This window comes from Triturus cristatus, chromosome 4_1, assembly GCF_964204655.1.
Source record: "Triturus cristatus chromosome 4_1, aTriCri1.1, whole genome shotgun sequence".
NCBI classification, from domain to species: Eukaryota; Metazoa; Chordata; class Amphibia; order Caudata; family Salamandridae; genus Triturus; species Triturus cristatus.
The window spans coordinates 1,038,128,590-1,038,151,859 of NC_140585.1; the positions used below are offsets into that span (position 1 = coordinate 1,038,128,590).

Genomic DNA, 23,270 nt, shown 5'->3' on the forward strand with positions numbered 1-23,270 from the left:
CCTTCAGGGTTCTCACCCCAAGCCCCAGCAGACACTCTTAGTCACTTAGCTGTGGGCCCCTGTATACTGGAGGCTAATACTCCTTCCAGGGCCCACAGCGCACACTCCAGGGCAGGGAGTCACTTTTCCACCCCGGTAGCGCACTCCGGCGCAGAGATCGCCGATGACCACGCCCTACTCGTGTGCAACGGGCTGCTCGGTCCGCTCCCCCCGTTCACAGGGCCCGGCTCACCTTCCTATGTTGCCCATGGTGGAGTGGTCCCTTGATTGCTCTCGTAGACTCTGGCAGCAGCAGCAGCGCATCCCGCTGGCCACTCCACGTCACACTCGCCCCACAAGTTTTCGGGCTCCGCAGCCCCCTTTCAATTCGCAGGCACCATCTTAGCCGCTGCATCTCAGGGCCTCCGCATCTTCATTCTCTGCCGTTTCGTGGCGTTGCACCACGGGTTGCTCGCCTTCTTGGGACCACGGGTGCCCGAGGTGGTCAGCTACCAACTCCTCCGCCATCAGGGGTGTTAGGGCTCAGGAAACGAGGAAGCCCGGGGCCGGAGCTCCAAGACCCGCTTTCTGCTACATTGGCGTCAAGCTCGGTACTACTTCATGATGAGTTGTTTGAGGCTGCAGATGCCTCAATACATCAAGCGGTTGCCTCAGCGATCGTGCCACTAGAAAGGCGCCTGATTCAGATTGCATACTCATGCCCAGTTCCTTTGAACTCATCTGTGGATACACCCTGTCCCAGGGGTTCCCTCAACCAACCTAACCAGGCTTCCTATCGCCTGCCCAAGTCCAAGCCAGATACAGGGGTTGATTTGAGCGCATTTGAACGGCTCAAAAAGGCCGACCCCTCTTACAGGCCTCAATAGACCCAGGGGTGCTACTGGTACCTACGCCAGACAACCTCACCCCAAACCCCTCCTCCTTTCCAGATGGGTATGAGGACTCACTGGGATACCAACAATGAGGCATCCCCCTCAAGACCATGGCACCCATCCCCTAGCGCTATTCCAGCCCCCTCGCCCAGCGTCCCTGAGGGTCAATCGGAAATGCTGGATCCAGATCTTATGCAACTCAGGTCAGCATAGTTGTTTCATTACACCAAAGTTACCAAATATGTGGCAGCCCGTATCCAAACACCCCTTGAGAAGGAGGTGCGAGCCAGTCTCCGGGCAGAATGTCCACGTTACTTCCTGGCTGGCAAAGTGACTTTCACAGCAGATATCGATTCCAGAATGGCCACTTTTATACCAAAATACATTTTTGACCCTAAAAAGGGCATAGATAGGTCCTGGAGGTCCTGCCAGGACAAACTGCTGGATGTAGAGGGCCTTAGACTAAGATCCCGGACCTAGCGGAAGAGGCTAAATCTTCTGGTAACTCAGTCTTGCCAGCAGTTCTTTGTGGATGAGCGCAATGCACAATAATTTTCTCGGCAATGCAAACTGCACATAATTCACCGAGAGGCAGGGTTCCCTTTTAATCAAGCTAGATCCCAAGTTGGGAGACTTCGCCTCCACAGAAGCAGTGGCAGTCGCTTATGAGAATTTTCTGGGGAACCATTTTTTAAAGAATAAAGAAAGAATGTGCCCACTTTCATATCCCTTGACAAGGTACAGGCCTCCATTAAGATGATCTTACACCCCCCAAACTTCTGATGGGGTCAGTCATGGCAGTGGGCGCTAGACTGGCTGCTTCTATAGACAAGTTCCCTCCCGAGCACAAGGCTTTACCGCAAGAACCAGTGGCAGGACCAGTCCCGCTCTAGGGAATTCTTACCCTCCAAGAGAGCCCAGATTAGTCAAGACAGGGACTCCTCCAGAGTAAAATTTCACAGCAATCGATCAGGTGAATGTTTGCCCATCTTCCAGATAAAAAGCAGGAGGTCAGCTGGCACTGTTCCCACACAACTAGTAAAGGTTGGCATCAAGTTTTACGGATCCCTCGTGCAACACTCCCGGTCAGGTCTGTTTTTTCCTAAGCCCAAACTATTCTGACAGAGCAGAAGGTGACAGATGTGTTGCGCAAATGCACTATTGCCCCATCGTTTCTCCACCCGAGGGGCAACCTCAGCAACAATCCTCTGGTGAAAAAAAGGATGGAGGTCAACGTCCCATGATAAACCTCATGGAGTTCAATGGGTTGTTGGTTTACTGCCACTTTAATATTAAGGGTATCTATCTACTGTGTGATCTCTTACAACCGAAAGACTGGATGGTACGTCTCGATCTCAAAGACGCTTATCTGAAGGGTCCCATAGTCACGCCACACCGCATGTTTCTGCAATTCGTATGGTGCGGTCAGGTATACAAGTTCCAAACTATACCTATTGGTCTCTCGTTGGCACTGTGGTGTTTTTGCCTAGGTGCTCAAACCAGCAATGGAATTCCTATGCACCCAGGGGTTGGGGCTGATATACTTCTCATGAATCAGTGACCCACCAGAATGCAGGAACAGCAGCAAATGATAATCCTCCTGCTGCAAGGCCTGGGTTTTGGCATAAACAAGAAGAAATCCCTTTTGACCCGGTCAATCAAGACAACCATCCTGGGTTTTTTAATCAACTTGATGGTAAGTACCGTCAGCTTACCCTCTCGGAAGATAGCGAAGATTTGAAGAGAGCTGAAGCGTACCATGTCCAGAGTCTCGGGTGTTGGGACTGCTATCATTCTGGTGATCTTCCTTGGCCAGTTGCATTACAGGGCCCTTCAGAGGTACAGAACTTTTCACCCGCGCAGAGTGCTCCAATACAGGAGACGGACGATATAAAAGTCACAGTGCTCCAGCAGCGTGGGACTTACCCAGCAAACACCGGGCCCATCTTCACACAGGAAGGCGGGGCTGGGCCCCCTTCCTTAAGCCCGGTGTCTATATGGGTCCTTTGTCAGGCGAGCACCACCTTACTGACATTTTGGTGTACTTCTTACCAACGAGCTAACTGTCATTCAATCGATTTGGGGGTGATTGGAAATAGCAGGGGACAAGGACATTGCCCCTAAGCCAACTTGCGGCACTACCCTGGACTACTCCTTGGCCTGTGCAGTAGGGGTGATCTCTAAAGAAATTGATTTGGCAGAGCAGCAATTATCTTTGGATGCGGTGGAGGGCCATAGTACTTTGACATCCGCTCTTGTACCCAAACCAGCCCTCCATTCCTATTTAGACCCTACTGATTCTCCTGCGGACTTGCCCAATCCTCCCGGCACGTCCCTTGTGGTTCAGGAACATCTGACCGTGAACGACCCGTCTGAAGTTTGTGCGCCTTCAGCCAAGAGAAAGCACCAGCTTAAAAGAACTGGGAATACTAAGTGTCCGCCTAATACCTCGAGTCACGGTGTCCTTCTGGGGATCATCAGGACGATTTGGCATTTTCAAATCCCCATTGGTGGAGAGATCACAAATTGGAGACTTCTGTTTTAAATGTCCTGCACTACTATTAAAGTGAACATCAACTCTTTACCCCTTACGTTCTGCTAACCCAGCCCTTTGTTATTCCTGGTACTCAAAGGTGGCATGGGTAGGCCCCTGGGTTCTTATTCCCGCCTCTCCGCCCCTAGTCTCCCTCCTCCTGATGCAATCTTCCAACAGCTAAACTCAAAACCAATGGTTGCGGCTCTTCCACCTAGCAGAGCAGCCCAATAGCTGTTAGATTAGTTGGTGGTGATGAACGATAGGGGTCCAGGAGAGGGTTACCAGTCCGATTAAGGGCCACATAGTCTTAACCGGCCTACTGCCCTTACGTGGCGATTATGACCGGGGTTCCTCAACTTAACCCTAATGCCAGGGAATCTACATTCCAGCTGAAAAATAAAGTGGGTCACTGGTTGAGTCGAAATGTTAACTTTAATATTAAAGAATACAGTGACATCATTCTTGTGAGGAGGGTGGGGTGGCCCTGCGGCCAAAAGCATGAAAGGGGATTGTGTGGTCATTAGTTGCAAGTCACCAAGTTTGGCAAGGCTTTGATCCACAGCACCGACATGCAGCTCCCACAGAATAAGGGCATAAATATACTCCCAAGTGGTTTCTTCTATCGCCATGTGGTCTATACCCACGCACCAGCACCCCCTCCGGGCCCACAGACCCTGGAGAATACACTAGTGCTCACAACAAAACAGATTTCTCGGTCAGATCTGGATTGTGACTCATGGGTACCCTATTCTCACCACCCAGCCCTAGGGCCAGCAGGCTACAATTACCATCTCATCCTGTTGCTGCTATGCCTAGCCTTCTACACGAGTCAACTATGAGTCTTCTCTGTTGGAACATTGCAGGTATTAAAACTTCGCTCCAGAATGGCTTAGGTTCATCTCCCAGTTTGATGTAATGCTGCAGGAAACTTGAGCCCAAGAGACTGACATGGGACAGCAATGAATGCTTTGCCATCTCAGCTACTCCTTCCCCAGGCCATAAAGCCCGAGTTGGACGAGTAACCTTGGTTCGCATCTCAAAACACCTTAGGGTCTTTCCAGTCCCCTCTGGTCGCTCCGAGATCCAGATACTATAGGTATTGCTTACTGCCAGTTTCATTTTTTTTTTGTCAACGTTTATAACTTAGTTTGTGATCTAGGGTGTCAGATCGACACTCTGCTCTCAGCGCCGTCTATTCTTGAGGCCAGTTCACCTTCCAACTAAGGTGTTTCAACCGGATACTGGGCAGTGATTTTAATGCTTGGCTGGGCTCAGTGGTTAATTTGTAAAATAAGTGGCGGGGCTCTCGTCAGGAGGCAGCTTGCACTAACCCATTTGCCCTGTTAGCCCCTCCTAAAGTGGGTAGAGGATATGGCACAGTGGTCAGAGTGGCTACCTTTGGAGCTGTGGAGCCAGGTTCAAGTCTCGGCTTCAACTCCGCATCCTGTGATTCTGGGCAAATGACTTATTCTCCCGTGCCTACCATAAATGAAAGTGTGCTTATGAAAAGTGCTGGTCTTGATTATTAAATACCGGTGTTGAGTACTGGAAACCACTGGCTCAAATTAAGCACTGCCTCCCTTCTATTCTGCTCAAACCTTGCTTATCCTCATAATGAGATACTTTATATGACAACTCCAACTATATGCCAACACGTGATGTACATCCCTTGCCCTGCCTATCTCCAAGTCCCCTAACAGCTGCCCAATGCAGCCATCTTCTCGCCCCCCCACCCCCCAAGAAGTAGCACTCTTCCTATCCATGGACCTCCTGGCCTCCCAGCTTGCTTTTTGCTCCAATACGTTACCGTTCTTGTACAGTGCTACAAGGCTTTGTGTCTGGGTTCACACACTACAGGTCTCATACATTCATAAATATCTCTTGGAAATGTAATCATTTTGTCCAAAATCATCTGCTTGTCATTTGCTGGCTATATGCAGATTTTCTACTGAATGCAAGATTTCTTTTTTGGATAAATAAACTTCTATTTTAAAAACGAAAAACGAATCTTGTTCTTGGCAAATGTTATGTTTTACTGAAATATTAGATCATAAGAACCTAGTTGGTGCCAAACATCAATGTCATCAAAAATATTAGTCTTTTTGCCGCACAGGTGCAAAAAATGCCTTCCATGTCGCCCTGGAAAGGTGCTATGATGCCAAATTAATACCAGTTGGGTCCTATACAATTGGCAGAAAGCATAACATTCTGGGAATGCAGCGGCTATGGAAACCTGAGCAGTAGACTGATACAGATAATACATTACTGCCTCAAATGGATGTAATTTGGCCCCACTATTGCAAGATGGCCTCTGCCTACTTGGGTCTCGATACTCCAAAACTGTGGTCTGTGGGTGAGAAGTAAGCATGGACTGCAGCTTGTCAATAGAGCCTATGAGCTCCACTGCAAAGAAACGTAGTCACGGAGTGCATTCTCCTGTACTCATGGATCTTCATTAAGAAACCAAAAGCTGTTACACCATGTGTTGCATATATATTCCATCCATTCTCAGTCGCATGCGTGCAAACGTTTTGCACGAAGTGCCTTTAGAACGATGGGGTGCCGGAATGCCGGTTTGTATGTGCACAAGGTTTCAACTTTAAAGCCTGATGAATCAAATCTGGAATATGGCCGGTCAGGAGGACTGGTATAGGATGCCACCAAGCATTTGGGTGAGTAAGCCCAAACTCCTCTTTAATGGTGCGCATGCCATGCGCTCGATTTATTCATTCCAGTCAAGATTAGTGACGCCTCAGAAATTCAGACGGAGCGTTATTTTTACAGGACCCGACCATCATCAGGTCATGATTTTATTAACTCGCATACATAATTGTACCCTGATAGAAGGAAGAGGGAATGCCGCTTGCCTATATTTTAGGCAAGGGGTTACTCGGGGCATGCCCGGCAGTACCCAGCCGTTTGTTGAGTGAGACCAAACCTGAGAAAGTAAAACCCAACTGCGTTTCGTAACTTTCGTCGAGTACCTAATTCGTGCGCAGCTGCGCGCCATGTTTGGACAAGTCAGCGAGCCAGGTGCTGGGTGGCAGGGCCTCCTTGGCTTTAATTTCCTTGACCCCAGCTGCAGCCCCGGCAGGCCCTATCAAGATATCATGAGTGTACTTACTGCCGGTGGGCGCGACGGCTACTAGGCCAGGCACTGGTCTGGCAGTCAGTGAATCTGAATGAATCATTCAAATCGAATCTTGTGGAGCCGGAGGCGAGTTGCCTACCACCACCATGGTGATCTGACGACAGGACCATCACGCCACCACGCTCAAAGAAAAAGCAGCGTTGGCTTTGGCATGGCATATTATTGAAATGGCATCGTTAGTTGACTCAGCTACTATAAGCAAGTTAGTACTTAACTTCTTACCGTTACTCGTGGTGGCCGGCACACACACTGGCTGCACTGCTTTTAATAACTGATTATGCGGCCTGGTGCTGCTTGCTACCAGACAGTACTGGATGATCGATGCATGCCAGGCAGCCCTGCCCTCAACGTCATCATCGGGCTGACTTGAATGACGATAACTCGTGGTGAGCTGCGGTGGTTATGCTGGGGTGTGGCAATGTGAAAAAAATCTGCGCACGCTGCCGCACAGCCCCTACCCCACCAGAACCAAAATCCAGCCCAAATTAATCGGTGTCCTGCGGCACGCCTACCAGCAAGTGGCAACACTGACTGAACTAATACCCGCGGCCGCCATGATCAACATATTTTATTAATTTATATGAATCTCCTCTTTGGCTCAGGGCAGGCTAAGTGACTAAGTCTCACAGCCACAACACTGTTAAACGCCGTGACTCACTCAGGAGACTTGAAAAACACGCTACGGCTGCACAGAGTACAATAATAAGGTAAATTAAAAATACATCAGTAGCATCAGTGCAGTATGTGACATGCACAGCAGATGCGTGTAGACCCGGCCCTGATCAGGACCGGCACAAATTGATCCCACTGTTCTTAGCCCTTTTCTGGCCGACGACTCGTTCTTTTGCCTCATGACATCAGATTTCAGGGGAAGGAATTTACATAATGCCCTGGGGCATTCAGGTTTGTGCAAAATGCTGGCTATGGGGGTAAAAAGTTTGGGCCAAAAACCTACATTTGTAGGCATGGGTAAGGGGTACATTGATTATGTGCTTATCTCTAAGACCTTGCCGATATCGTGCACGAAACCTGCCAGAGCGTCCATAATCCGATTTTGGTTGGGTGGTATCACCCGTTAGTAACACCTATGTTGCTAGCCTTAGTCTCACTGGTTTATCCACAAAGCATAAGGGCCTTAGAGTTAAGTGACTCAATGTGACAATTCCTACTCACTTAAAAGCCCTAATTGGCTCAAACTTGGCCCTCATCACGGGCCTTTGGTAAATTTTGATGCGTCTCCCATCTCTGTTTTAGATGCCTTGGACTGCCTGAACACCTCCATTAGATCCATCATGATGGAATTGTCTGGGCCATGCAGGACCACCAATACTGGTTGGTTCGACAAAGCATGCTGGGCGGCTAACAAACAACTCTGAGGCCCTTAATGCTAGGCTCCGTAATCAGCAAAAGATCATGATTGCTAGAGTGGTGTATAAGAAAGCCATTCGGGAAAGGATACTGACCCTAAAAGAGGCAACGTGAGAGCGCCTAGTGCCCACCTCTAAAGCTGGGATTGGCGGGGGTTTTTGTGCAATCATCAAAGGGAAGCAGCTTTGTCCATCTGCGTCCAATGACATATGTTCAACCATTACCCCTGACTAATGGGTGGCGCACTAAAAAAAGATCTATGCAGAGTCCCAGTGAGATCAGCAATTTTAGCCAGCCCCTGAAACAAAGCGCGTCGTGAAGAGGGAGTACCTATGGACCTTTATAAGACAGATTTCCCCCTGGGCCACCCTCTAAGCTAATGCCTAAATACAGCTGGCCAGTTCAATAGCCCCTTTTCTTGGAAATCTGCAGTTATTGTGCGGTTTCTAAAAAGGGGACTTGACAGAACCCCAGCTGCTATAGACCCATCTCCTTACTAGAGTCAATTGTTAAGGTGGCGGGCTGTGTAATTTTACAATGTATTGAAAATTTGGCAGAAATCGATAATATCCTTTGCCCGGTCCAGTACGGTTTTACGGAAGGCAGGGGTATCGTGGAGCAGTGCCTAAACCTCAATCTGCGAATTGGGAAATATATAGTCGCCAAGCATGGAGCGGTCTGTCTTTTTTAGCATTCATGGACTTGAGTAGTGATTTTGACTAGGTGAACAAATCAAAGCTCCGGAGAAACTTTACGGTTTTTGGGCTACCCCAGGCATGAATTGATTTTTTCAGAACCCTCTTCACTGATGTGAATGCCTCAGTATGGCACGGAAGGAGAGCATATGGATTCCTTTAGCCTCCCTCAGAAGTTTAGGCAATCAATGGCCTAAATTCCTTAACAGTGAATGGTAGAGACCTGCCCAAAGTGAAACCCGTACTTATAACAGGGAGGGTACATGCTGACAATGCCGTACTATAGTCTCGTACGGCTAATGATCTCAAGGGACTTGCTGATCTTTTTGTCAAGTTTATGGATGATCTAGAGCCGGACACTAACATTTCAAAAACACACTATATGGTATGTAGTAAGCAGTTGTTGAAAACCAGACTCATTACCATCAAATTGAAGGTGATCGCTAGAGTGGCTGCCTTTCCCTACTTGTGGGTTACTTTTGACCACCAGAATAACTGGATGCCCTGCCTTGCTAATTGCTGTACGCGATTTAAGCGTGTGGAGCTCTTTAGGTTTGCTTCTATGGTGGGTGGTAAACCTATCCTACAGATGCTGCAAGTCTATAGACTGAAGTGTGTATATGTTTAAGTAAGTCTATATATCGAAGTGTCTAGATGTGTTATATGGAGCTGCTATTTGGGGGTATCGACATTGTGAGAGTATCCAGCAAGAGGATAATCGATTTTCCAGGCACCTGCTAGGTCTGGACCCTAGTAGTTCTACTCTTTTTGTACATGGTGAACTGAGTCTTGATTACGTGGAAGACCATGCAAAACTTGCTCCGTTGCTTCTATGGATTGCGGTGTGGTCTGGGGAGCATACTGGTTTTCACAGGGAAGTGACCGAATATTGCCTCGGTGTACGCTTTGCCACCAGATCCCGTGGCTTAACTAGATTAGGTCTGTTGCTTTTCCCTTGGGCCACCCAGAATGGTTATCTAGCCCCTAGTTGTAAAAAAAAATATAAAGGTGACACAAGGTTAATTATGGACCTGTTCCTCAGCCATGCCAAGGACAGCGGAGAAAAGAATGCTCTGTAGAAACTAGCTTCAAGATCCCATTTGCTCCTGAAAACCAATGCTGCCCTTGAACCGTACCTTTTTGTCAGGCACCCTTGGGCGAGATCACTTTTCATTAAGTACCGTTTGGGCACAATAGGTTCACTTATTTGCTTTCCTCCAGGCCAATTCGACCCAAAGTCGATAACAGCGTGCCCCTGTGATGGTTGCTCAAGTCAGACAGAGGAGCATTTTGTTTTATTTTACAGGTATTATGAATTCATGTGCCGTAGGTATCTAAGAGCCATTTTAAACTCTAGGGGATTTTTAGTACAGGCCGACTGTTCTTTATCTGCAGCTGCTAAGCGATCACACTGTCTTTTGTGGTTTCTTCCTTTTTTGAAAATGGGCGGCAGTGTCTCTTAACTGAGGGTTCATTTGTTTTTATTAAGTATAAAAGTTTTTATCCATTCTAACCTCAGGGCTGTGGACTCACAACCGAGTTGCTGCCAATTTTTATTCATGTGAACTTTGTTTTTCTATTGTGTTTTTTATATTTGATGTGGATATCTTTTATGATTATATCTTATAATTAAATACACATTTTTTATTCATTCAGAGCAAATTCCTCTGATGGAGGAAGTGCAAGAGGAGATGCTGTGGTGGCTGGCCCACATGGAAGCTTGGAAGAGCAGAGCCATCTTCGGTTTAGACCCGGATGTTATCTTAGAATCTGATGCCAGCAAGTCCAGATTGGGGGCACAATGTAGGGATGGTAGGTGGCAGAACAGCGGCTCCACATCAACTGCCTGGAATTAATGGCAGGCTCCTCTGCAGTCTAGTGCTGGACTAAAGAAAGGGTGAATAGCTGTGTCCTTTGAAAGAGGTTAGCTGTCCGGTACATCAATCACCTGGGAGGTTCCTGATCCAAAGTTCTGACAGATGTAGCCAAGGAGTTCTTAACATTTTGCCTCTCCAACAACATATCGGTCATGGCAGAGTATCTCCCAGGAGTATCCAATGAAGTCTCAGATTGGTGTTCGAGGGAATGACCGGATAGGACTTTGTGGCAACTGGATACACAGATTTTCAAGAGGATCGACAGTCAATGGGGTCCGTTGACAGTGGATATCTCCGTGTCACGTCTGGACCACCGAGTGGACGGGCATTTCAGTAGGTAGCAGAAACCTCTGGCGACAGACGCTATCCTGCAGGATTGGTCAGTGGTACAAGGATACACAACACCCACCCCCTCAAGCGATGATCATGAGATTGTCAACTGAGGTGAGGTGGCAGCAGGGACGAGTGGTTCTCATTTCGGTTGGGAGGTCGCAAGTGTGGTTTCCAGTTCTTCTGGAACTTTCTTGGGATTTTCAAATCCTTCTACCTCATGTTCCAGACCTTCTCCGGGATCCTATAGGTAATACTCATCTGCTATTCCTTCACAGAAGGTTACTCCTCATGTCCAGGAGGATTACAAGGAAAGATGGAGTCCCTGGACCTTCAGAAGAAGCCGAGGAAATGTTGGCCACAGCTTGGGCCAACAGTACCACCAAGCAGTATAACTCAGTGTGGTCCAGGTGAGTTTGTACAAAGAGGTAGCAATCCCTTGGGGTCCAATGTTGTCCAAGTCATGAACTAGTTGCTGTCTCTGACATTGCAACATCTGGCCTATAGGACAGGGAGTACCTTTAGGTTGGCCATTTCGGCAGGTCATACCCTGAAAAAAGGTCATCAGGTAGGTAAACATATATACTGGTAAGCAAACTGACGAGGCATCTGTTTCGTGCTACCACTAAAACCCTCGGCTTGATGGGATGCCAATCAAGTCCTCACTCTTTTCAAATTCTGGCAACAAAATTATTTATCTCGTGAGGAGACTTCTGGGAAACTGGCCTTGCTGCTGTGCCTAATTTCTTGTCGGAGAGTCTTGGATGTTTGGGCTACCTAAGCCGGAAACGTGCAGCCAATCACCATTTTAGGATTCAGCCACACTCTCCTGGCCCATACCAAAAGAATCAAATGGCCTCTCGCTTGCCATTGGGATGGGATTCTGTATTCTGCAGGGGAACAGAAAGACTGTTGAGGCCTTAGGAAATAGGGTGGGGTGGATGTTAGGATGGGCCACACCCTTCCCTATATTTTATTTAAAAATATATATTCCTGACAGTGGGCTTTCTCGCCTCCGGTCTGTCAAATTTAAGGCATACTCCCCAATTGGGACAAGCCTCATATCTGCCCCGTGAGGTGGGGAGGAGGGAGGGGGGAGGGGGGGAAGTAGTGAGTGCAGAGAGACACTATTGCCCCTTCTGGTGCAGGGGTAAGGCTCGATGCCCGGATAGGCCGCATCCTTTTTTTTGTTGTGCCACCTTTTTGAATTTCATGGTGTGCAGTGGACTTTCTGCCACCCTCAAGCAAATTGAAAGCACACCTCTGTATGGCGGTGGGATGGGGGGCAGAAAAACTTTTGTTCCAGTTGGGGTGAGGGTGTGGCCAGTGCCAGTTTATCTGCCCCCTTCAACCCCCAGGGCCAGACAGGGGGTGTGCATCCGGGGGGTAGAAAGTCTACCCGACACTAGGGAGTTTGCCTTTGGGCCAAAAGGAAGTGGTAATATAAAGTGACTCAGTCTGAAGGATCTGCCTTTTTCTGAAGTCCGGCGTATGTCAAAGACTTCTATTTTACAAAAATGTTATATATTAATCTGAAAGAAACACGTTAGTTAGATTCCTTACCTTAGAATATCCCCAGGCGTCAGGCTAGATCCGGAAAGATTTGTCAGCAATACCCATGCGCGTCGCTAGGCGTCGTCTGCGGCTCTGCATCAGTCGTCGGCGTTGTGATCGCCGGAGTAGACACCGCCCTCGCGAGCTGACGTCCGTTCTTCTTTTTCCCACGCCAGTAAGTTCAGATCCGGGAAGAGCATACCCTTTAGTCACTTTTTGACTAAACTTTTTTGGTTCCTCTTTCGAGTCGACCTCGATTCCTGGTACCGGTAGGGATGCCCGGGTTCAAGCCGTGCGACGCCTGTCACCGCCGGATGTCGGTCACGGATCACAACCGCCGGTGTCTCTACTGCCTTGGGGCCGACTATGATGCAGAGTCGTGCCTCGGCTGCCGGGCCTTGACCTCGAAGGTTAGGTGGAAGTGGTCCCACAAGCTGCTCGAGATCTGGCAGTCGGCTCCGCGCCGCTCAAGGTCCCGGTCAAGGAGGTGGTTGAGGGACCGGTCACGGAGCCACAGCCATCACCGCTCGTCGGGGTCGAAGTCCTCGCATTCCAGTGAGTCGAGGCGTAGTAAGAAGTCGAAGAGGCGACATCGCTCTTCTGACTCCCCTCGCCGGTCGCGCGACTGGGCTGAGGGTTCGGGTGGCATCCCCCGTGCGGCTCCGTCAGAGCCACAGGAGTCGCATCCGGCCCCATACCCTCCAGTCCCTGGGCCTAATGCGACTCAGAGCGAGATCCGAGACTTCCTCGTGGCCATGAGGAGTCTCGCTCCGCAGTCGAGGCCTGCCGGCGCGCCTTTGGGCCCCGCAGGTCCGACTGAGAGGCCTAGCGACCCGGTGGCTCCGGACAACGTTGTCGACTTCAGTCCAGGCGCCGCAGGCCCCCGTGTGATCCAGGACTGGATCCCGGTCGACGCCGGTTGACCTTACGACTCCTCCGCCGACCCCTTCCGTGCCGCCCCCAGCGCAGTCTTTGGACGATGTCGTATCCAGCTTCAGTCCCGGTCTGGGTCCGGCGTCGGAGCGGCGCCGTCTCCGGCGCCAATGTATGAGCAATTCATCTACCACCCGGCTCAGAGCTTTCAGCCTGTCTACCAGGAGTCGGATGACAAGGACTGGGAGGGGTCTGAGGACCCTCAGGCACAGCAGTGGCAGTTAAGTCAGGACTGGACAGAAGAGCTGGGGGATGCCAGTGGTCTCGACACCTCCCCTGACACTGGCTTCATCTCTCCTCCCTCCGTGGCTACGAAGGAGGGTGCTACCTACTCTGTGGTGCTGCGCAGTGCTGCCGAAGCCCTTCATCTGGAGCTCCCTACAGTGGCCGTGAGGACTAACCTCCTCACTGAAGTGCTTCAACCGCCAGTAAGCTCCTCAGAGCCTCTACTGCAGTTCAATGAAGCACTGACTGACGTTCTGATGGGCACCTGGTCCAAGCCCTCCACAGTCATTCCTGTGGACCGGAACGTGGCCCGGCGCCACCGCCCCGCACCGGGCGACCCCAGCTTTGTCCGTGCACCCCACCCCTGAGAGCCTGGTTATCCAGGCCTCTACCTCCCAGACCGCCTTCCCGTCCGCTCCTCCGGATCGGGAATCCAAAAGGATGGAACAGTTTGGGAAGAAGCTGTTTTCCTCCCATAGTTTGGGGTTGCGGTTTATCAACACCGCGTGCCTTTTGGACCGTTACACCCACTCCTTGTGGGATACGGTGGCGGACGTGCTGCCCCAGTGTCCGGAGGAGGCCCGGACACGGCTCGCCCAGGCTCTTGCTGGAGGGGCGGGATGCAGCACAGTACTCGATACGATGTGGGCTTGACACCACAGACTCGCTAGGTAGGGCAATTGCGACCACGGTGGCGATTCGTCGCCACGCCTGGCTGAGTTCCACAAATTTCTCCGGGGATGTCCAGAGCACCCTCATGGACATGCTGTTCGATGGCTGTCGCCTTTTTGGCGACAAAGCGGATAGTGCGCTGGAGCGCTTTAAAGACTCCAGGGCTACGGCCAAGTCCTTGGGCCTCTCGGCCCGCGCCCTCAAACTGCCGCTTTTCGCCCCTTTCATGACCAAGGAAGGGGCGCCCCCACACGTCCGTCTAGCCACAGGTAGCAGAACCAGCCTCAACGCGATCGCGGATTCCGCCGAGGCGGAGCAGGGGGACAGAGAGCCGGTCAGCCCACATCTTCCCCAGCAGCATCTGCCTCAAAGCCTTCCTAGTCGAGCTTTCAGGCCCATTTCACACCAGTGGGAGGCAGAGTTCGCCATCACCTGCTCCACTGGCGTACCATCACATCGGACAGGTGGGTGCTGCAAATCGTCCAAAGGGGCTACTCCCTCCCCTTCGAGGCGACCCCTCCAGCCATGCCACCGCAGTACCACCGCATGTCGGGGGGGGATCACTTGCAACTTCTGCAGGAGGAAGATACGGCCCTCTTGGCCAAGGAGGCCATCGAGCGCGTTCCTGGCCCAGAAGTAGGTCAGGGTTGTTATTCCCACTACTTTCTGGTACCCAAGAAGGGCAGAGGGGGCATACGCCCTATCTTGGCCCTCAGGAGAGTCAACGCCTTCCTTCGGAAGGAGAAGTTCAAGATGCTCACCTTAGCTCAGGTTCTGGCTGCCCTAGACCCTGGAGACTGGATGGTAGCGTTGGACTTGCAGGACGCATATTTCCACACACCCGTCCTGCCGGCCCACCGGCATTACCTGCGGTTCATGGTAGGCCACAAGCACTTTCAGTATACCGTGATCCCCTTTGGCCTCACCAGTGCCCATCGGGTGTTCACGAAAGTGATGGCGGTGATCGCAGCTCATCTGCGCAGATTAGGGGTTCCAGACATTCCCCTAACTCAACGACTGGTTGTTGAAGGCGGGCTCGCCCCAGGCAGTCGTCTCCCACCTCCAGACTACGGCCGGCCGACCTGCATTTGCTGGGGTTCTCCATCAATGTGCCGAAGTCGCATCTGAGTCCCTCCCAGAAGCGCCTTTTCATCGGAGCGGTTCTGGACTCGGCGCAGTTTCGGGTCTATCCTCCGGCACAGCGGGTTCGCGATATTCAGGCTCTGATTCCGATCTTTCAGCCTTTATCCAGAGTTTCGGTCTGGTTGGTGCTGCAGCTGCTGAGTCTGATGGCCTCCTACATCCTGCTGGTACATCACGCCAGGTGGCAGATGCGGGCTCTGCAGTGGGACCTGAAGTTCCAGTGGGCTCAACATCGGGGTAACCTGTCCGACCACGTCCTGATCTCGGAGGGCACTGCAAGGCAGTTGCAGTGGTGGCTCACGGACCGCGATTGGGTCAGTGGCAGATCCGTCTCACTACCCCAACCGGAGCACGTAGTGGTGACTGATGCGTCCCTCCTGGGATGGGGGGGACCACATGGGAGAGGCGGAGATCAGAGGCCTCTGTCTCCGGCGGAGTCCCGGCTCCATATCAACCTATTGGAGCTGCGGGCGATCTGGCTTGCACTGAAGGCATTCCTTCCCTCTGTTCGGGGGAAGTGTAGTGCAGGTGTTCACGGACCACACCACCGCCATGTGGTATTGCAACAAACAGGGCGTGGTGGGGTCATGGACCCTTTGTCAGGAGGCTCTGCGCCTCTGGACATGGCTGGAATATCAGGGCATCACCCTGGTGGTTCAACACCTGGCGGGCTCTCTGAACACCAGGGCTGACGAACTCAGCCGCCGGTGCATGATGGATCACGAATGGCGTCTGAACTCGGACGTGGCACAAGGCCTCTTTCGGCAGCGGGGAGAGCCTTGGTTAGATCTATTCGCCACCGAAGAGAACGCGCAATGACATCAGTTCTGCATGTTGGAATCTCCAAGGCAGCACTCGCTCGGAGACGCTTTTCGTCGCGAGTGGAGTTGCGGTCTGTTGTACGCCTTTCCGCCTATACCACTTCTGCCCAGAGGGCTGAAGAAGATCAGGCGCGACTGGGCCCAAGACATCCTTGTGGCTTCGGATTGGGCACGAAGATACTGGTATCCCGAGCTACTAAGTCTATCAATCGATCCTCCGATTCGACTGCCTCTTCAGGAGGACCTTCTGTCGCAGCAGCAGGGGACAGTCCTCCACCCGAACCTGTCCAGCCTCCACTTCCATGCGTGGAGATTGAACGGCGACAGTTGATGCCATTTGACTTGCCTCCTGAAGTCTGATGTAATTGTGGCAGCCAGGCGTCCCTCCACTAAAACGGTATACGCCTGCAGGTGCAACAAATTTGCGGCATGGTGCACAGCAAAGGCTGTGGATCCCCTTTCTGCCCCTCTTTCAGAAGTTCTCCTCTTTCTTCTTTCCCTGGCCCAGCAGGGCTCTGCTCTGGGCACCCTCAAGGGATATCTTTAAGCTGTTTCTGCTTTCTTACGGCTTCCTGATCAGCCTTCTCTTTTCAAGTCCCCTGTTGCTCAATTCTTTAAAGGCATTACTCATAGGTTTCCTCCTGTCCCTTTTATAATGCCTCATTGGGACTTGAACCTGGTGTTATCCTATCTGATGTGCGCTCCTTTTGAGCCACTTCATAATTGTCCTCTCCGTCTTCTGACTCTTAAGACTGCTTTCCTGGTTGCCATCACCTCTGCCAGACGGGTGAGTGAGCTCCAGGCTCTTTCTTCTAAGCCTCCTTTCCTCTGTCCATCCGGACAAGGTTGTTCTCAGGACTCGTCCTTCCTTTCTCCCGAAGGTGGTAACTCCTTTTCACATCGGCCAGTCCGTAACATTGCCCACCTTCTTTCCGCCTCCGCATCCCTCGAAAGAGGAAGAGAGGCTCCACCGTCTTGACCTAAAATGAGCGCTGTCCTATCTGGACCGCACGAAACAGTTCCGGGTGGACGACCAACTCTTTGTTGGCTACGTGGGCACTAAGAAGGGGCAGGCAGGGCACAAGCGAACCATCTCTCGTGGGTCGTTCTGTGCATTAAGGCCCGTTATTCCTTGGCTAAGAAGGAACCTCCTGTGGGGCTGAGGGCCCATTCCACTCGGGCCACAGCGGCTACTACTGCCCTGGGACGGGTAGTCCCTCTGCAGGACATTTGTCAGGCAGCTACGTGGGCCTCGCACACGTTTGCTAAGCATTACTGCCTGGACAGCCAAGTCCGGAGAGACTGCTTCTTTGGCCGTTCCGTTCTCCAGGACTTCCTGGTGTGATCTTGGTTCGCAGACCCACCACCGGGGTTGGTATTGCTGAGGTATCTATTCTAAGGTAAGGAATCGAACGTGTTTCTTTCAGATGAACAAGTTACTTACCTTTGGTAACGATATATCTGTAAGAAACATTAGTTAGATTCCTTACCGCCCCACCCATCCTCCCCGTTCTGCGAACTGATATCTAGGGTTAAGGTCATCCCTTTCACGGCCCTAGATTCATGGCACCAGTGTCGGTTTCTTGCATGGCTCTGTGTTCCTGGCGCAGAAAGCTATGTACAAGAACTGACGTCAGCGCGCGAGGGCTGCGTCTAAGTACTCAGACGACTTCATCCCGGCGATCACGACGCCGACGACGGACGCGGAGCCGCAGACTACGCCTAACGACGCGCAAGGGTATTGCTGACGAAAGTCTTTCCGGATCCAGCCTGACGCCTGGGGATTTTCTAAGGTAAGGAATCTAACTAATGTTTCTTACAGATCTATCGTTACCGAAGGTAAGTAACTTGTTCTTCTTGCATAGTGAGGCTTTTGGTCAGACCTCTTCATCAATTGGCATGTCGTAGTCTTTCATATATTTATCATGCCCACCATAGCATAGGGCACAGGCAATTGGTTCATTTCACTGAGTGACTGCATTCTTTTCTTACACATCTGCACAAAAATAGCCCTCTTCAGTGCCAGGGACTACTATGGCAATCTGTGCTTTTTAGGATTAAAAATATATATTTGCTTTTGGCCAAAAAAAATTCAGTCTCTCTAAGATATATATAGACGAAGGCCCAACTGTTCCCCCAGCAATCAAGTTTAAAAAAAAAAAAAAAAACTTGAGAAAACCAAACCGGCAATGACGAAGCCAAAAGGCTGGCAGCGAACATTAGAACTATTGGCTTTTCCAGTGCTGTTTTCTGATGGCAACAAAGACATTTCTAAACTCGAAAACTGTCAAACCTAATCCACCGCCCGTAATTTTCTTGGGGAAAACGTAATCACAAAGTAATTATATTGGAAATAAAGGGTGTTTCATTTTGAGGCAAAACATGGACCATGAAATAGCTTTTTCAGAAAACAGCCCTGCTAATCTGTAAAATTATTATAAAACCCCAGGAAGACGTACGTGCATAAATCGAGAAAATTACGTTTTTCCATTTGACTTCAGAAAATCAACACCAATTAAAAGGATACGATCATTTCCTTTGAACAGCGGTCTTCCTGTGAACATCTCGGCCATGATGCAGCCAACAGACCAAATATCCACTAGACAAAAGCAAAAAAGAAAGTTAAACTTTGCATAAAGTGGGAGAATTCTAGTGAATGCACGTAAAAACGTCACTTATTTTAAACGGAAAAAGAATCTGTACAAGTAAGGAAAGGTTTAACATACGAATCTTCTTTGCAATTTAATAGCTTAGTGGAAGAAAAAGTTCCACAACACCTGATTAAAGGAAATAGAACTCCACAAGTAAAGATAAAGAACACGCCTCTGCTACAAACCGAAAGAGAACTGAGGATAATAACTTAAGCACCTGAAGAGAACATCTGCGACAGATAGTCTTGCGGATGCGTACGCATCTTTTGATTAATCCAATGGGGTCACAGTAGGGTTTGCGGACCTTTCACCCCAGATTGCACAACATTCAGGAGAACAGGACCCAGGCCAAAATTTCTGGATAACGATGGACTAAGAAAATATAGTCCATTTAAAAGGGCAAGGACTGCAGGTAAATTTAGCTTCATGGATATCCAGAATATCTAGCATGGATCCAGTGCTCCTTGCACAACGTTGAATACCTGTTTAGACAACATGCAGACCATGTGGTTTGACTGAACGGCAGATCCTCACCACTCAGGGTGTAACTAGAGCCAATGGCACTCGTTACTGTCAAGTCTTCAAGATATTCACACTACCGCGAGCAGTGGGAACTGTACGAGCACTAGGCCCAGGAGGACAGGCACTTAAAATATGTAAGGAAATTGTAGCTTGCAGTAGAAGCCCTCTACTACTTCAAATAGATATTGCCCTTGTTCTGTTTTCTTCAATTTCTAAAAGAATACTAAATGAATACCAGAGACCGGAAATTAATGAGGCAAGTATGTCAGCAAAACTACAAGGCAGTGGTATCACATCCACCACTGCAAGAGCTGATAACATTCTCTACCCCTCTCACTCGAACTCACCCTCAAACGCCACAGACCTTAACAGTAACCGAAACTAGTGGTTGTGGAAAACGTAACAATGCAGGGCCATATCAGGAGCGCATCAAAGACTTACACCCTACAATGGGAAAAGGTGACTTTATTGGACTCCCTAACTGGGCGTTTATCAATAGGATTAATATGTACTGAAAACATAACTGTACGTGAGTATCACCACCTAGCAGTCGACCCCATAAAAGAAACTGAGGCAGTCCAGTCTGCAAGCACGAAGACCAAAAAAATACTAAAGCCCATCTTTGCTGAAACAGACAAACTGATGAAACACTAGAAGATGCACATCCATTCCTAACTTTAAATGCGACAGCTAAATTGTTTGGCAGTTTGATCACAAAAATAATGATGTACTTCAACATTTTCAAAGGAGCAAAGCTTCGGACACAACAAATTTCGAGCTAATAAAGTACAGCATAAAAGATCCAGCAACATGCACAGTAGATACGGCAAAATGAAATGAATGATATGTGGGATTTGAGAATGACTAGCGGGACAAAAGAGGATGGTTTTTCTTCACATTTGCAACAAGAGAAAGCAGGAGAATGTCAGATGGTTAGTCGGTCTTTCTAGCATAAGGTTATCATTCAAAAGAATGCCTCGATTTTTTTTTTTTTTTTTTTTACAGATTAAGATGGATTAGGGGAATTACTTTAGATGGAAAAGGTTTAACCTCTAACTGGTGAGGTGTGTGAGATCCAGAGGGCCTATGTCGTATCGGCATTGAACATCAAGGCACTGAGTCCAAGCCATGTAGAAACCATGATCAGATCATGCAGTGATGGAGAGACTCAAACAAGGCTGACCCTGTGCAAGGTAACCTTCAACTGAGTGTCATTGGCATAATACATACAGATCACAACAAAAGACCTGAAGAGAGTAGCCAATGGACAAATGTAAATATTGAACAGTGTGGGACTTGAAGAAGACCGCCATGCTCAACACCTTGGCCCAGAGCCCTGAAGGTAGACACAAATGGAGGGAGGTAAGCTGCTTGGTGTCTATCTCTAGATAGGATTTACACCATTAGTAAACTGTCTCTCCACTTCCGGCCTCCGTCAGTCTACATTAAAGAACCAGATGGCCATTGTATTGAAAGCGGCGGGCATATCAAGAAGAACTCAGACAACCAGATCTGCCTGGTCTGCTGACATTCTCAGGTCATCTAAAACAGACAATAGTACCGTTTTGGTGCTATATGCCGGGAGTAATCAAGACTGTAGGGGCTCACAAATATGATGTTCCAGGAAGCCTGGGAGCAGAGAGGTAACATGCTTCTGAAGTATTTTAATGGCAAAAGGAAGGAGAGAAATGGGGCGGAAATTGAAGAGTGTGGTCTGATACACATTAGGTTTTTGAGCAAAAGAACTTTTGAGCAAAAGAACAATTAGTGCCAATTTCCACTCTGGAGAGACGAAGCATTGGTTATAGAACTACTGCAAACCTCTACCAGAGGCTGTGAGATGGCAGTCCTGGTCTGAGCCAGAATTTAGGAGGGATGGGGTCCAAAGGCATGCCCGACTTGATAGAAGATGCGAACTGTGCAAAAGTCAGACTATCGAAAAGGCCTACCCATGGAACCAGGTTAGATTCATCCACAGCACCTGCTGAGTCACGGTCACCCATCTTGCCATTTTAAGGTGACAGGACACAAATTAGTAGATTTAGGCCAGCAATCCAGATTAGGGTCCGAATCATTTTGGTCTGACAGTCTGTTTTCTCCACTTCCACTCAAGAAAACACCTTTCCCAACCCCCAAATGAAAGAGTCAGAAACGTCGGACAATCGGTCAATTAAAATGGAAATGGATTTAGTTATAAAAAGCATAGAACTAGCAGTGTAAGCACCAGTCATCAAAAATACTTGAAAATTAAGCTGTCTACGCATCCATCAATTTAAAATTGAACTATGCAACAGTTATAACCTTGAGCTGTGCTGCGTGTTATAACACCTCCAAAAACACAAAAGGTTGCTACATGCTTACATGTACTTTTAAGAACCTGCGACTGCAGGCGTGTCCTAGCCAAGATGGCCACACGATACTGAAGCTCCAGCGCACCCGGCGCTAATAAGCACTGGAATGAGCCTAAAACTCCATCTGGGGCACCCCACCCCTTTTCTAACTGCAGTTGGCCAGCCAGCCTGTGTTTGAACTATGGAGCATTCTGTCCAAACGACGGGTGGCTCGGCCTTGCCTCAGAGGCCCCACGGGACAGGGGCCGCAGTCAAGCCTGAGGCTTGAGACCACCCGGTCTAGCTGGGCTGACAGACCCGCTCTAGCAACATTGTGGACTCTTGCACTTTCCCCGCTCAGTGGTGAATGAGCGCGGCCAGAGCCATGAGGAAGGACCTCGGCCCACGTGGTCCTCGCCAGACAGTGTTGCGGTGCTCCCCGCAGACCACCAGCACTAGCAGCGAAGTACCCTATAGCCCCCCTGTGCTCCATACCTGCAGCAACGGAGATTCTGGGCATGAGCTACTAGCAGGGGGGGGGGGCCCATTACCGTCTCTCTGCCAGGTCCCACACACCAACGCTGCCTCATCTCCGCCACCTTCCCCATACACTGGAGGGTATCCACCATTGCGATTGACAGCATTCTCCCAGCACAGGGGCCGCGGGAGGATACCCAGCTCTGCACCACCTACAATCACTAGGCGCTAGCAGCCTACTCAGTCATTGCCTTGTAGAAGGCCTGCAGGGGAGGTGCCTTAGCCTACTTCATTCATCCGCTCAGTTGCTCCCTCACCCCCGCGTCGTTCCATCACGTCTGTGGGCCAAACGCCACTTAAGTGACATTGTAGACTCTTGCACTTCCATACTGCGTGGTGGGTGGGAGCAGCCCTTGCCTAACATCTTGCTATTAGTGGGACACCCCTCTTGAGGACTACCAGCAGGTGCGGAGGCGCTGCATGCCCCCAACCTCGCGCTCCATACCTACAACAGAGATCTAGTGGCGCGCCACTAATGGAGGGCTTCTATCAACCAAGCCTCTGCTGTGCCCCATCTACTGTCGCCGCCTCACCCTCGCATCTCTGTACATGACCAGGAGGGACCCCACAATTACAAATAGCAGCAATTCACTGTGTGAGAGTCGCAGGGGGAAATTCACTTCTATAATTTCCAGAATGGTCATACCCCAGAGGCCTGCATCATCATTGTCTTGTTGGGGCTTAGCTCCGTAGACGCCCAGGTCTGTGTCGGCTGCTCTGCTACTCCACTGTCCACACAGCCTACTATCACCTATCCAGGCCCATTGTCACCGTCCCCTTCATCAAGCACCCATAGGGGACATCCTCGTATCAATCAATCAGCATTTGCAGAGAGCTGCACTGTCACCGCTGGGGGTATCTGGGCGCTGGGGTGCGAGGTCTCCGTTGAAAAGGCGTGGTCTTGAGGAAATGGCGGGAAGAGGAAAGAAACCAGCAGAAAAAGGCAAAACAAAAAGGCAGAAACACAAGCAAGCAGAAAAGGCAAAACAGAAGGCAGAAAAACGAGCGGAAAGGCAAAACAGAGCAAGAAACGAGGAGAGGAGGCAAAAACAG

At 50.0% G+C, this 23,270-nt stretch overlaps 1 protein-coding gene across 1 annotated transcript in view; it reads right to left on the reverse strand.

Annotated features, from left to right (window-relative positions):
- The window catches only part of MAPK12 (mitogen-activated protein kinase 12), a 484,751-nt gene that overhangs the window by 108,177 nt on the left and 353,304 nt on the right, over positions 1-23,270 (reverse strand). The window contains exon 8 of the mRNA XM_085653980.1: positions 18,705-18,776. Coding sequence (XP_085510106.1) covers positions 18,705-18,776 — 72 coding nt within the window. The remainder of the gene's footprint in view (positions 1-18,704; positions 18,777-23,270) is intronic.